The sequence below is a fragment of the Dasypus novemcinctus genome, chromosome 9, assembly GCF_030445035.2.
Source record: "Dasypus novemcinctus isolate mDasNov1 chromosome 9, mDasNov1.1.hap2, whole genome shotgun sequence".
In the NCBI taxonomy this organism is placed as follows: domain Eukaryota; kingdom Metazoa; phylum Chordata; class Mammalia; order Cingulata; family Dasypodidae; genus Dasypus; species Dasypus novemcinctus.
The window spans coordinates 92,021,921-92,036,363 of record NC_080681.1 but is presented as its reverse complement, the minus strand read 5'-3'; the positions used below and the strand labels follow the sequence as shown (position 1 = coordinate 92,036,363).

The following is a 14,443-nucleotide window of genomic DNA, read 5'->3' as shown; positions in this document are numbered from 1 at the left end:
TTTGAGTCTCTCTCCACTTAGACTTTGAATTCCTCTAATGTTCAATTAATTATATTCTGTAGACATCAATTGATACCTGTCCTATACACCAACTCCAATGTGAGGTTTGGTGGATAGAAAAATATGTGAGATATGGTCCCTGCCTAATTAGCATCCTCAGGAGATGCTAGTCAAATGCTTTTGGAATTGAATTGACCAGATCTTTAGAATTTTTTAATTTTGGGATTTTATTTTGCCTCTTCTTTGTGTTTCTGGAATATATTATTATTTCATTTTGGAAAAAAAAAAGAGTTGTAATGGGGAGAGGGGAGAAGGTCAACATTATTAAGATCTGAGGAAAATCAAAAGAAAATAAGGTTCACCGGCCAAATGATAAGAAGCAAGAGTCTAAAGTCAGAGAAGTAGAAGGGCTCAAAGAAAAGCAAGTGTTTTAGTTTCCTAAAGAAAGAAAAAAAGAAAAAAGGCTGCTCAAAGCAAATACCATGAAATAGGTTGGGTTAAACAATGGGAATTTATTTGCTTATGGTTTTGAGGCCAGAAAAATATCCAAATCAAGGCAACATCAAGGAGATGCTTTCTTACCAAAGGCCAGCTGCCAGCAATCCTTGACTCTTCCGTCACATGGCAAGGCACATGGCAGTGTCTGCTGATCCTTCCCTTCTCTTCGGGGTTTCACTGGTTTCAGCTTCCTGCTTTTGTGGCCGTCTCACTCTATATCTGAATTTCATTCTATTTATTAGGGACTTCAATAATAGGATTAAGACCCAGCCTGATTGAGGAGGGCCATCCTTTCACTCAAGTAGCCTCATCCAAAGGTCCTATTTATAAGGGATCACAGCCATGGGAATGGATTCGGCTTAAAAACATGTTTTTTTCTGGGGCACATAGTTTCAAACCATCATAGCAAGCTTAAGGAAAAAAAAATAGATGACTGATGGGACAGAAAGGTAGGATGGTGTAGACAGTGTTCAGAGTTTTCCTTAACTACTTTGCTTATTCTGTGTCTTCTTCAAGGCAAAGCTGTTTTTCTTGCAAGAGATAAACATCACCTCTCAGACATCTGCCATCTGATCCGCCATGATGTACCCTACCTCTTCCAGAAGTATGTGAAAGAATCACATGGAAAAGATATCCGGGTAGTGGTGGTAGGGGGCCAAGTGATAGGCTCCATGCTTCGCTGCTCCACAGATGGACGAATGCAAAGCAACTGCTCTCTCGGTACAGTATAAAAGCTCAGAATTTATTTGATAGTTACAAAGGCCACCAGGACTTTTCATCAGGATGCTTGGACCTGTCCAGTATATGTGGATAAATCCCCGTTCTTTTGTCAGACCCTCTGCTAGGTACCAAGAACACAGATATTAATTAGAAACAAACTGAGTGCTACAGCAGCAACAGGAGGGGAGCATATGGGTGTTAAGTGCTGTGACAGAGGTCTGGCCAGGAGTGTCAAGTCACTGAGGTTTGAACACTATTCTGTAGGAGTTAGGATTTAGCAGTCAGATTTAAACAAGGAGTTGCATGAAGATCAGTGTTTAAAAAAATCTGTCTGGGTAGAAGACAGATTAAAGTCATACCAGAGAGGCAAGGAGATCAGTTTGGAAGTTGTTGCAACAGCTCAGGCAAGAAATAATGAAAGTCTAACCTAAGACAGTGTCAGGAGAACAGTAATCTGCTTTTTATATTTTAATTGAAATTTTTGGTTTTCTTTTATGTATGATGTTATTAGAAAGCTGTGGCTTATGTTTTGTTTTGATTCATAAACCTATCCTGTTAACCTATTGAGAAGCGTTGTCTGGTGTGAGGAATGGGCATGTTCCAGGAGGTGGGTAAATTTTTGTCCCCACCACAAAAAGCTATTGTCAACTTCATTAAATAGAATGGTATATTGGTAATACGGGAAAAAAACAAAAATAAAAAAACCCTGCAGTATTTCCTAAATCACCAGAAGAGTGGCCTAACAAAGAGGCTGAGATGCTGATTCAGTTGTTCTTTCATTAGTGTTCCTTGAGCAGGTGACATGAGCAGACTCTATGGTAGATGTTAGGAATGCTGAGATTAATGAGAGAGTCCTTGCCATCAGGTAATTTATAGTCTAGTAAAGGAGATTACGTGTAACCAGATAATGGTAAGATACTGTGATAAAGTGGTGTGATAGGGCCAATGCCAGGTCCAGATTGATACAATGCTAAACCTCTTACATGTTATCTCATCTAATTTTCACAAGAGTGATGTGTACTGCCATAGTATTGAGCCTTATGTGTTACCATTTTGCCTTTTTTAGTCACCTGATAAAATCCATTCTTCAACTAGTAACCACACTGCTTTGTAATTTTTCCATGTTGCTTACCTTGCTGGGTTGTTTTAAAAAAATTTACAGCCTTTTCCTTATACAATGTAATAGGTACGGAAGGGCAGTGTTAAGATAAAGACATCAGTGGTTGGACCTGAGAATACAAGCCTTAGGGCTTTCCAGGGAGACTAAAGAAAGAGAATTAAGTCTGAAGTCATAATTTTTTAACAAGTAAGGATAATCAGACCCTGTCTGTGGTATAGGTTTTGTTCAACACCCTCTCCATTTCTCTTCTTAAAAAAATAAGTTAATGTTTTTGTTCTGGTCATAAGAGACATATGTTCTTAATGTGGAAAATTTGGACAGTACGGAAAAGTCTAATGAAAAACATATTTTCATTGATTCCACCAACAAGAGATAATCACTGTTAATATTTTGGTATCATTCTTTCCAATATTTACTTGTAACCATATATGTATTTTTTGTATAGTTGTTATTCTAGTGTACATCTTTATTCCTGAGTTTCATCTGAACCTTTTGAGAATAATGAGAATGCCTGTCTGGCTGCCCCTCGTCAGCATTCCCCCAGCCCTTATTCAAACAGATTTAATGATTTGCTTAAAGAACTGACTCTTACTCTGGGTGCATTGTCACTGTTATACTGTGCTTTCCCCACAGGTGGTGTGGGCGTCATGTGCCCACTGACAGAACAAGGCAAGCAGTTGGCTATTCAGGTGTCCAATATCCTGGGCATGGACTTCTGTGGCATTGATCTCCTCATCATGGATGACGGCTCTTTTGTGGTGTGCGAGGCAAACGCCAACGTGGGTTTCCTCGCATTCGACCAGGCATGCAACTTAGATGTGGGAGGGATCATTGCAGACTACACCATGTCCTTGCTGCCAACTAGGCAGACTGAAAAGATGGCCCTCCTCCCAGGACTGTCGAGTCCCAGGGAGAAGAAGGAGCCAGATGGCTGTGCTTCAGCTCAGGGAGTTCCAGAGAGCGTCTACACCCTTAACAACGGGTCTACCTCTAGCGAGAGTGAGCCTGAACTGGGAGAGATCCGGGATTCCTCAGCAAGCACAACGGGGGCCCCGCCCCCCATACTGCCAGAACCCGGCTACAATATCAACAACAGGATTGCTTCGGAATTAAAACTTAAGTGAATTCCTGCTTTTTGGCAGCATTTAAACCAAATCCTACAGCTTCCCTAGTAATTTTGAGTGAATAAAATCTGGACTAGTGTGATTTCATTTGCACAGAAACTAGAAATCCCATCTGAGCACTCAGCATTCTAACGATGATTTAAGCAAATGGCCTGGCTTTGTGGTTTTTACAATGACTAGTATAAAAACATTCACCAAGAGCAACATCCCGAATGATTGATTTGAGACCGATGTCTGCTGCAAGCACTTGGATGTTACTTACGGCTGACTCTAAGGCGCTGACTCTGTCGCTGCTTCTGGCTTTTAGCAGTAGAGCCCATTAAATCAGAATGGCTCCTGGAAACCCTGTTCTCTAACACAACCTCGAGATGGGGCATGCACAGAAGAGGTGGAATATGACTGCAGTAATGTTCTCTTCATTAAGTATGTGTATGATGCTTGGGGAATACACAATTTAAACACTACTAGAGATTTCATCTCTGTTCCCCATCAGTCGCCATCTTGACCATATTTCGCTGATCTTCAGGATGTAGTGTTTTAGGGAGCTTCTTCATTAGCATTTTAAAGGAAGCACTTTGTAGAAAGTAAGATTAAATGTCCTTTGACTTCTCTGGTTAGCAAACGTCCTGCTTTTAAATGGAGCTTTCTACAAATTGCTTTGCCACTCCTGATTTATAGACCCTGCTTGCTTTCACTAATGCCAGCAGCCTCTTGCACCTTTGCTGCCTTTGGCCTCAGCTGGAAATGCACTTCAATGAGCTAGTGGCCGCACACTTTATTTCTTAAATGTGGACTAAAGTCCAACCCCATAGACTTTCTTTTCAATGGACACATGGAAAGATAATTAGTCTTCCCCTTTCTTTACTGAAACTTTGAGTACTGCTTACTTGTAGGAGGGTTTATTGTATGAGATGGCTTTGTGGGCCTATTAGATAGAGAGAGCCATTGGAAACACACTCCAATCCCTTGGCTCTAGAGACCTGTCTTTACCCATTTTTCCAAACTGGGGAGATTCAGGTATCAGGAATTACTGATTGCACATTTTGGGGGGCTAATGTACCCATGGCACCAAGTGCTTTTCATTTTAACTCTTTAAGTAGTAGATGATGATCTCTTAGGAGAATTCACGCAGATGGAATTTTCCATTTCTGGTTATACAAAATATGACTAAATGAGCAAGGCTACCTTTTTAACCAAATATATGGAAAGAACATATGCATTCAAGAGTTACCATAACACCATAATTCAAGTTATTTTCTTGGGAGACTATATTCCTGAACTGTATTGCCACATGTGCCAAGAACATTCAGACTTCCTCTTTGGGGTTATCTTTGAAGCCATGCAAAGAAAGAGGCCTCACAACTTTATAGTCAGATCTTGTTTTTATACCAGAAGTAGTCCCAAGCTTCATCACTCATTTTGTTTATCAGACTTATTTCCTAATGTTCTTTGACTATTTTTTTTCAATCATCCCTCAAAAAAAGAAATCTCTCCTTAAAGGGTAAAAATTTGCCAACATCAAGAAAACTTTCAAGAGGACAGTTTCCAAAGAAGTTTCTAGAAATGTTCTGAGTAAGGTCAGTTTCACTAAAATAAACATACATCTTCCCAAGGTGACTACTTTGAAGGCAACAGCACCCATTTGGGTGTATAAATTCCTGTACAATATTTCATACACATCTTATTCTGCTGTAAATGAAAAATATGTATAAAGTCTAACTATTACATTTTTTTCACAACACATTTAAATAGAAATTGGCTTTTAAAATATTGTGGCTAAAATCAGATATCACCAAGTAACAGTTGTGCAGTTGAAGAATGTTTGGCACCATGTAATGGAGATGTCACACTACACAGTTGTAGTTTAAATGCAGTCCAACTTAGGGTGCATGCAACTGAACTGTAACTCTAGTAATGTGTCTTTTACAATAGAAAAATGTTAATACATCACCTTTATATAAGTTAAGGCATGTATCTTATCTTTACCACTCAGGGTGGGCTTAGAAGGAGGATAATTTGGGGTCTGGTCTCACTGGAATTGACTGGATGTTTTCTACCTAAACATCTGAATAAGCAATGCCCTTCTGGAAGCTGCATTCACTCATTTCCACTGTTCAGTGTAAACCTCGTCTCCCCACTTTATATAAAAGGATGCTAGCAGGGCCCATACTGAATAGAGCCGTTAAATAGTGCTTCCAAATTCCTTTGCCAAAAGTGGTCCATTTCCCAGCTGCCAGTGACATCTGTAGTCTTTGGCATAATCACCTGGAACCTGACCCTGTCTAGAAGCAGAGAAAGCTGGGTCACAGATGGACCATAGCCTCCTCCAGGACTGCCCATACCACAGCCTGGCTGTGGGCCCAGTGAGCCTCAGCCAGGAGGCTGGACCATACTTGCCACAGCTGCCTATAAAGCTTGCTGAAAAGAACAAGGGGGACAGACTTAGTCAGATCTGGCTCTGGCTTGCCCCCTAAACAGCTGATTGGCCTTTTACAGATTGCATGGAATCTGTGCCTCCATTTTTTCCATTCTTCAGATAGAGGAAATGCTATTGTACTTACCTCTTGGATGTGCTTTAAGGTTGCAGTGAGTTAATGAGACTCACAGGATGAGACTGCATAATGTGGGTAAAAGATCTCCCACATCTGGTTTTGTAAGTTTGCCATCACTCCTCCTTTGAGGGAGTTAAGAAAGAAAGAGGCCATGAATTCTTGGCAATAGCATACTAAACAGTGGTAGGGGCCCTGAAAAAGGAATGCAGCTTCTCAGAGGCCTTACTTCCAGCCAGGGAAGCTTTGACCTGCAAAGAGAAAGGCTTTTAGTGTATTCAAACAGCCTTCTGGATGTATTATATCTTACCTAAGACCCTTGACTCTCCTCTATCAACTAACAAAGACTTCCTTATGTAACATAGATTTCAGTGTCTGTATATGGCCTCCCATTATTTTGTAGCTGCATCTTGAAACTGGTCAAAACTTGAATGCCAGTAGTTCACTCGCTGAGAATATATATGATTCTGACCTTGGGAAAAATGTCTTCATGCTATCTGTCCAATTGCTGGGCACTGTGAAGTCACCAGAATGTAGATTTGAGGCTTTACATCTTTAGGATCTGATAAGCAAAATAAGTGAATCATAAGCCATTAGTGTTGTGTCACATTTGCAGATTCATTGCTCCCAGCAAAGGGGAGTCCATGAGATCTGACGGTGGGGTAAAGAGGAAGGGGAAGGGAGAATGTCTGGGATAATTCTGTGACATTTTAATGGAAGAAATAAGAAACTGGGATCATTTGGCATTCCAATGGGAAGGAGGAAGAAATAGCCCTTGTGAAATGAAAGAAGCGTGACCATCTATTAATTAGAGGTAGGGCTCTATAAAGTTATTCTGCATAAAGATAATGAGATGCATGAATTCCCATCCATCCAGAAGCAGGAGAGGCATACCTCATCCCTTCTTTTAAATCCTCATGAATTCTGGTCTTGAGAGAAAACTCTGAATACAAATTAAGTAAAGACTGAGAGTTCCAGGATCACCCAAGAAACAGTTGACCATTCCCGAAGTTAATAGTCCACAATAAAATGCACATATAAGCTCAAAGCCACAGCTCTCTGAGGTGAGTTTAAGAAGCCAGGTCTGAGAGTGAATCCAATGTCTGTCAAACAAGTCACTTCACTTAATACTTTGCTTTGCACTGGAGGTGAGGCTTCTGTTCGCCATTAGTCCGTACAGATGTTTTGGGCAGGGCTCCTGACAACGGCCTTCTTTGTCACTGTGCCTGAAGTTAGTGTTCTTCAATCTGGGGCTAATAGAGAGCCTGGTGCTGTTTTTCACTCTGCCTCTGAAATTCAAGACTGGAACAGATCATTGCTTAAAAATGGTTTTACCTGGATGACCATCCCTCCCAAGAATATTTTTAAAATCCTTTCCTAAAAATGGATTATGCCTCTATTCTAAGTCTATGACTAGACTCTCCAGCCTCCTTTCTAAAACTCACGCAGCTGAGTAGAAGGACTTTCCTCCTTCAAACCTGTCAATTTCTTCCTCCAGGTATGGTTTCTTGCTGGTGATTCTAGGTCCTGCACTGCCATCCCAACCCTATTTGGTAACCTCCTTCTGCCATTTCATGGTCAAAGGAGCTATGAGGCAACACTGGTGCCACCTCTAGTGCCACAGAGAATAGCAGCACTTGGAGAGTCCTCCAGTCCACCATTTTACAGATGGGGAATCTGAATCTCAGAGGCCAAGATCACTTAGCTAGTCAACAAGGCTGGGACTCATACTCAGGCAATCCGACTCCCCATCTAATTTAGCATACTGCCAAAGGTGGCTCTGTTCTTCCATGAGGTCTGGTACTGTTGCCATCATGGACCTACCTGGATTCACCTTCTGATGAGCCTCTCCTCTGCATCAACATGGTACTGATGTGCCAACAATGAATGATTCAGCTCTTGGATGGCTTTTAGGTGAGATCTCCCAAAGACAAGTTTGAGATACCTATGGTGCAAATTGACTTATGGCCTATGCCTTTTTTAGACCAGCCAAGGACAATTAGTCCTACCCCATACCATCAGAAGGACAATGCCAAGATATGACAGAAGGACAATGCCAAGGACTGAAAGGCTTGCCATTCCCAATGTGGCTGATGTTACCTCACTGTGGAATGTCTTGGAGGCCAAGAGTTTGAAGTCCCCAAACTTCTCATTGGGCCCACCTGAGAGAGAATCCTGTTTGATACATGTTCCAATTGTAATAATCACCAAAGGCCAAAAGTTTCATTTGACTTTCAGGCCCTCAGGCCCCCTGGTAGCCAGCCACTAGGCATAGATTCTTCCCAACTGTAGCCCATATGCCATATGTCAGCTGAGGACTCCCTGCCCCTTCACATTTAGACAAGTCTGAGAACTCTGGAATTTAGATCTGAGCATTTGCATTTCTGTGATTTCCAAGGGACTTATATTTTGCAGTCACTACTGTCTTCAGACTTCCACTACTGTATCTCAAGCAACAGTGTTGTCTTAACCCTGCCCTGCATCAGCTGAGACATGAAGCTCAGTTCCTTCTCCCATTTTCACACACACCAAAATTCAGGTGAGGCTGTGTGTATATGTTTCTATAATGTGAGAGAAAATGAAAGACATTGCAGTGATTCAAACATGGCATCCTGATTCACTAAATGGCCTTTTAATATGCTACCAATGTACCTTCACTCAGCCTCCACCCCCACATGGTTCCTGTCTCTCCCTTCTTTAGGACAAACCAAATCCATTTATGTTCTCAGGTACAGCAATATAGCCATTCCTTTTCTTAATTTGATTCTGCCAACTTCTTTACCTTCAAGACTTAACCTTCTACCAAAGGTGGCTTATTAAAGGCATTTTCCTAAATAACAGATGGCACTGCCTCAGGAGGAACTGTGGTACCATCTCTTAAGGTGATATGATTTTCATTCCACTACAGTAGCCAGGAATGATAACAAACACGTTATCGTGTGTTTGTCACTGGCTGTCAGGGTCATGTCTTATGTAAGGCAGCACAGTCTAATGTAAATGGCATCTATTTGAAGCAGACTCAGTTCAAACCTTGACTCAAATAACTTAGAGCTTGTGTAACCTAGGGAAAAATCACTTAATCTCAATGAACCTTAGTTGCCTCACCTATAAATGTGGTATACACAATCATGAATGTGAAACACTTAACCACATGCCTGCTTTTCAGCAAGTTGCTTTCCTCCTACTTCCTCCATTGTTGGCAATCGCAAATAGCTCCTTTTCATAATCATGGCTCACTGCCAGGGGACAAAAGCTGCACATAGCAGCTTTACAGCTGGGAAAAATTGACGATGGGGGTAGGGTTTGTGTCTGCTCAAGCATGCTGTGGTTTGAGCTTGATGACTGGAATGTCTGTCCATCCCTGAGGTTCTATAATGCTAGGGTGTAAGGAGATGTATTTGACTTAGAAAACTCTTGGAGGAAAGACTGCCTTGGACAACTGGGAGGCTGGAAGACTAATGAACAGCCTGACCTTGGATGATTTAGCACCTGGTTTTTTGGTCTCTTTCTTTATTGGGTTTGCTGGCTTTGCCTCAAATGAAAGGAGAGGGTGCCAGGGACTTGAATTATATCTGTCAACAGAGGGTGAGGAGAGTGTGGAAGGCTCCGGGAGGCTGGGGGTTGTGTGGGGGAACTCTTGAGAAGCCAACAGCACCATCTGGACTTGGCAGGGACAACAGTTCTGAGATCAGATGGGGTACTAGCCAGCAGGGCAGCTAAAACTGCTGTCCTGGGCCCGTCCTGAGTGGGGCTCCCAGAATCCATTAAGAAGGAACAATGCCCATCTCCCTCAAGGGAAAGTACTAATAAGTTCTTGTGAACGGCTGACTAGGTAGGTGGCTGGATTTGTTTATTCCCATCTCCCTACAACTCTGGTCTCCAGAGCTCAGCGGTGTGCTAGAGCCAGCTCATATTGGTCCATGAGAGTTGACCACAATTTTCAGGACTTTTACAAGCCAGTTGTTAAACACAGCCATTGTTAAAAATTAAATTATATAAACCTACAATTAAATAAAGTATATTAAAAACAAAGGTAATAAATACTTCCTAATTATTTTACTATTATCTATGCTCTTGTGGCTATTTACATTTCTTGTATTTGTTTAGTGAAAATACTATATAATGGTGTGCTACTGCACCTTTTTTCCTTTCTTCCTATCTCCCTATCTCTGCTGTTCAGTGAGGTCAAGTTAGTAGTTTGAAATTGGCCACAGAAATCTGTGAAATCTACACCACAGAAATTGGCCAACACTACGTATCAAGTTTTCTTCCTAAAGAGCTGACTGTTAAACATTTGTCAGTGTACCACTGCCACTGCGTGACAGAGAAAAGAAATTGATACATATGAGCACTGAAACATTTTAGAGTTCCAGGGAGCTAGCATGTATGATGAATTTCTCAGAAGAAAGAGTCCTGGTATAGACAGAACTGACTTGGAGTAAAAGAAAACACTGTGCTTCTCTGCTTCCCTTGTTTCACTTCGTTGTTTTTCACACATGAGAAACCTGTTTAGTTTACAGCTTACCTTATGCAGTAGTTGTGAGGTACAGTCTCTCCTGTGAGGATATACCTCTGCTAAGTTCTCTCCAGGAAAGTGGTTTATAGGTTTCAAGAGACTAACTGGCAAAATGAAAATATGCTGTAAAGAATATATCTTAACAAGGCAACAAAACAGCTCATTTCCAAGACAGTTGTGTAGCAGGAGCAATGTTAACTTTTCCAACAGGGAAGAAATAATTTATAAATGATTGCTTTGCTGGGTTTTTAAAAATTTTTATTAAAACTATTACTCTGGAACAGAATGCTTTGTTTGCTTTTCTACCCAAAACATTGTCTTTTTAAAAAAACTTCTTATTTTGAAATATGCTAAAACTTACAGGAGTGTTACCAAAAAAAACTACAAAATCCATACAGAAAATTCCAGCATACTCCCACTCCCCTAGTTACCCAAATCCATAAATTTTAACTTTTTGCCACATTTGCCATACCCACCTATCTATCTATCTATCTATCTATCTATCTATCTATCTATCTATCTATCTATCTATCTATCTATCTACCTACCTACCTACCTATCCATCCATCCATCCATCCATCCATCCATCAACACACTTTCTGAACACTTGCATGCCCACTGAATACACCACCCTCCTTTAATAGTTAATGCTGCCGGATACAAGGATATTTGCTTAATGTAACCACTTTAGTAGAGTTATCAAGTTCAAGCAATTTAGCATTAATATAAAGCTGAAAGTCTATATTCCAATTTTTCATATGTCCCAATACAGTAACTTTGAACTTTTTCTCCTCCCTTGCTATGTCCCATCCAGGATCATGTATTGCATTTAATTGTTATTGTGTCTTTAGTTGTTCTTTCTTTTTCTTTTTCTTATTTTTACTTTATTTTATTTTTTTAAAGATTTATTGATTGATTGATTTCTCCTCCCCGCCGCCCTGGTTGTCTGTTCTCTGTGTCTTATTTGCTGCATCTTGTTTCTTTGTCCACTTCTGTTGTCAGCGGCACGGGAATCTGTGTCTTTTTTTGTTGTGTCATCTTGTGTCAGCTCTCCGTGTGGGTGGCACCATTCTTAGGCAGGCTGCACTTCCTTTTGCGCTGGGCGGCTCTCCTTACGGGGCGCACTCCTTGCGCGTGGGGTTCCCCTACATGGGGGACACCCCTGCATGGCAGGGCTCTCCTTGCGCACATCAGCACTGCGCATGGGCCAGCTGCACACGGGTCAAGGAGGCCCGGGGTTTGAACTGTGGACCTCCCATGTAGTAGATGGTCGCCTTAACCACTGGGCCAAGTCTGTTTCCCCTTTTCCTTATTTTTAAATTGTGGAAACATACATACAACATAAATGTTTCCCATCTTAACCATTCCCAAGCATACCATTCAGTGGGATTAATCACATTCACAATATTGTGATACCTCATCACCTTCCATTATTAAAATTTTTTATCTCCTCAAAAAAAAAAAACATTCACTCATTATGTATTAACTCCCCTTTCACCCTGGACCCCACCCCTGGCAACCTGTACTCTAAATTTCTTTTTATATGAGTTTGCATACTCTCCAAATATTTTCTTTGTAGTTACCATGAGGCTTAAATTTAACATCCTAAAGCTGTAACACTATCACTTGCTTTGATACCAATTTAACTTCAATAGTATAGACAATGTTCCCATGCGCTAGCTGTCACAAATTACATGTTTTTACCTTATGAGTCCCAAACCACTGATTTATCATTACATTTTATGCACTTGCCTTTTAGATCCTGTAGGAAGTAAAAAGTGGAGTTACAAACCAGAAGTACATACTGGCATTTATATTTACCCATGTAGTTACCCTCTCCAGAGATCTTTATTTCTTCAAAGGACTTTGATTTATTGTCTGTGCTTTCCTTCCAACTTGCAGAACTCTTTAGCATCTCTTGTAGGGCTGGTCTAGTGGTAATGAAATTCCTCAGATTTTATCTGGGAATGTCTTCATCTCTCCCTCATTTTTGAAAGACTGCTTGGCCAGATATAGAATTCTTAAGGGGCAACTTTTCACTTTCCCACTGCCTTCTTGCCTCCGGGGTTTCTGATGAGAAATCAGCATTTAACCTTATCGAGGTTCCCTTGTACTGGACATGTTGCTTCTCTCTTGTGGCTTTCAGAATTCTCTCTTTATCTTTGGCATTTGACAGTCTGATTATAATATGCTGCAGTATGGGTCTAGTTTGGTTTATCCCCTTTAGATTTCATTGATTGTCTTGATTGTGTATATTCATTAAATTTAGGGAGTTTTCAGCCATCATTTCTTCATGTATTCCCTCTGCCTCTTTTTCTCTTTCTTCTCCTCTGGGACTTCCACAATGGATATATTGGTATCCTTGATGGTATCTCACAGAGTCCTCAGGCTCTGTCACTTTTCTTCATTCTTTCTTCCTTCTGTTCCTCAGATGGTATGATGTCAATTGTCTTATCTTCAAGTTCATTCACTGATTCTTTTTTAAAAATTATTTTGTTTTGTTTTTTATTACTGTTTTATTTTTTATTATTTTAATTTTTTTGTTCACTGATTCTTCTGCTGGCTCCAATCTATTGTTGCTAATTTTTAATTACTGTGGTCTTCACCTCTGTTTGGTTCCTTTTCATAATTTCCATCTCTATGTTGATATTTTGTTTATATTTTATCTATCATTTTTCTGATTTCCTTTAGTTCTTAGTCAGTGATTTCCTTTAGCTCTTTGAGCATATTTAGCATTTTTTAAAAGTCTTTGTCTGGTATGTCCCAGGTCTGCCCTCCCTCATTGATGGTTTTTAATGCTTTACTCTTTTCCTTTGCCTTCCTGTTTCTTTGTATGTTTTATAATCTTTTGTTGAAACCTGGACATTTTGATATATTAATGTGTTGTTGATGAAATGTAATCTCTAAGGTGTCTGTTCCTTAAACTTATTCGTCTAGTGTTATGACAGTTTTCCTTGAATGCCAGGTACTAACAAAAAAAAAAAAAGAGAGAGAAATAAAAAGAAAACACACTGCCCAGTCTTTATAGATTGACCTGTGCAAGTGCACTCCTTTGGGTCTTATCCTTACAATGGGTTGATGAGAATAACTTCATGCCAAAGCTTAGGGACCTATCTGATCCTTTCTGTGCAGGCATCTTGTCTTGCCCATTCATGTGTGGCCCTGGGAATTCCTTCATTTACACAATTACAACGTCTCCTTTTTCCTAGGAAAGAGTTTCCTCACAGTTTGGCACTGCACTCTACATCCTACAGCCAGCAATCCCTTGTCCTAGACAGCATGACTTGACTACTCTTCCCCTACGTCCTGTAAGAGAGTTCCATGAGCTGCTTTCTACACACAGGGAAAGTTCTGGGACAACAAGTCCCTTATGTCACCACCAGACAGTTTGGGCCAGGAATATGTGCACAAGAGCCATCCTGTTGGCTGCTCCACATGGGAACACAGGCTGACTTACACGGAGTCAGTGAGGAGTTGGGGAGAAGCCAGCCATGGCACCATGAGATCCTACCACTTTTAAGAAGGCTTTTTCTTGATTTGGCCATTGCCCTATTACTGCAACCCTCTGAGTGTTTTCTGGAACCCTGAGAAAGATGTTTCTGACAGTTGTTTTTGGCTGCTCAAAGCCTCTGTGGGAGAACAAACCCCTAAAGCATTTCACTCAGCGATCTTGATTAGGGCGGGGCTCCAAAACTTTGTGTCTTTTGGTTGTTCTTTCTATATAGGAACCACGTGCTGAATCTACATTTTATTATTTTCCTATCATAAAATGAGGAGAAAGCCCATACCCAGCTGCAATCTGAAAAAGCATAATTTTTCTTTCAAACACAGAGTGCTTTCTGAATTGTAGTACTGCCAACTCTCAACTGTCAAGATGATGGAGGGAAATACTAATGCAGATGGTATGAGCTTGTCA

General features: G+C 40.7%; 1 protein-coding gene across 1 annotated transcript in view; it reads left to right on the top strand.

Annotated features, from left to right (window-relative positions):
* Positions 1 to 10,810, top strand: part of RIMKLA (ribosomal modification protein rimK like family member A) — a 35,102-nt gene extending 24,292 nt beyond the window's left edge. Inside the window, exons 4-5 of the mRNA XM_004477414.4 lie at positions 1,015 to 1,218; positions 2,972 to 10,810. Coding sequence (XP_004477471.1) covers positions 1,015 to 1,218; positions 2,972 to 3,462 — 695 coding nt within the window. The 3' untranslated portion in view covers positions 3,463 to 10,810. The remainder of the gene's footprint in view (positions 1 to 1,014; positions 1,219 to 2,971) is intronic.
* Positions 10,811 to 14,443: the final 3,633 nt, after the last annotated feature.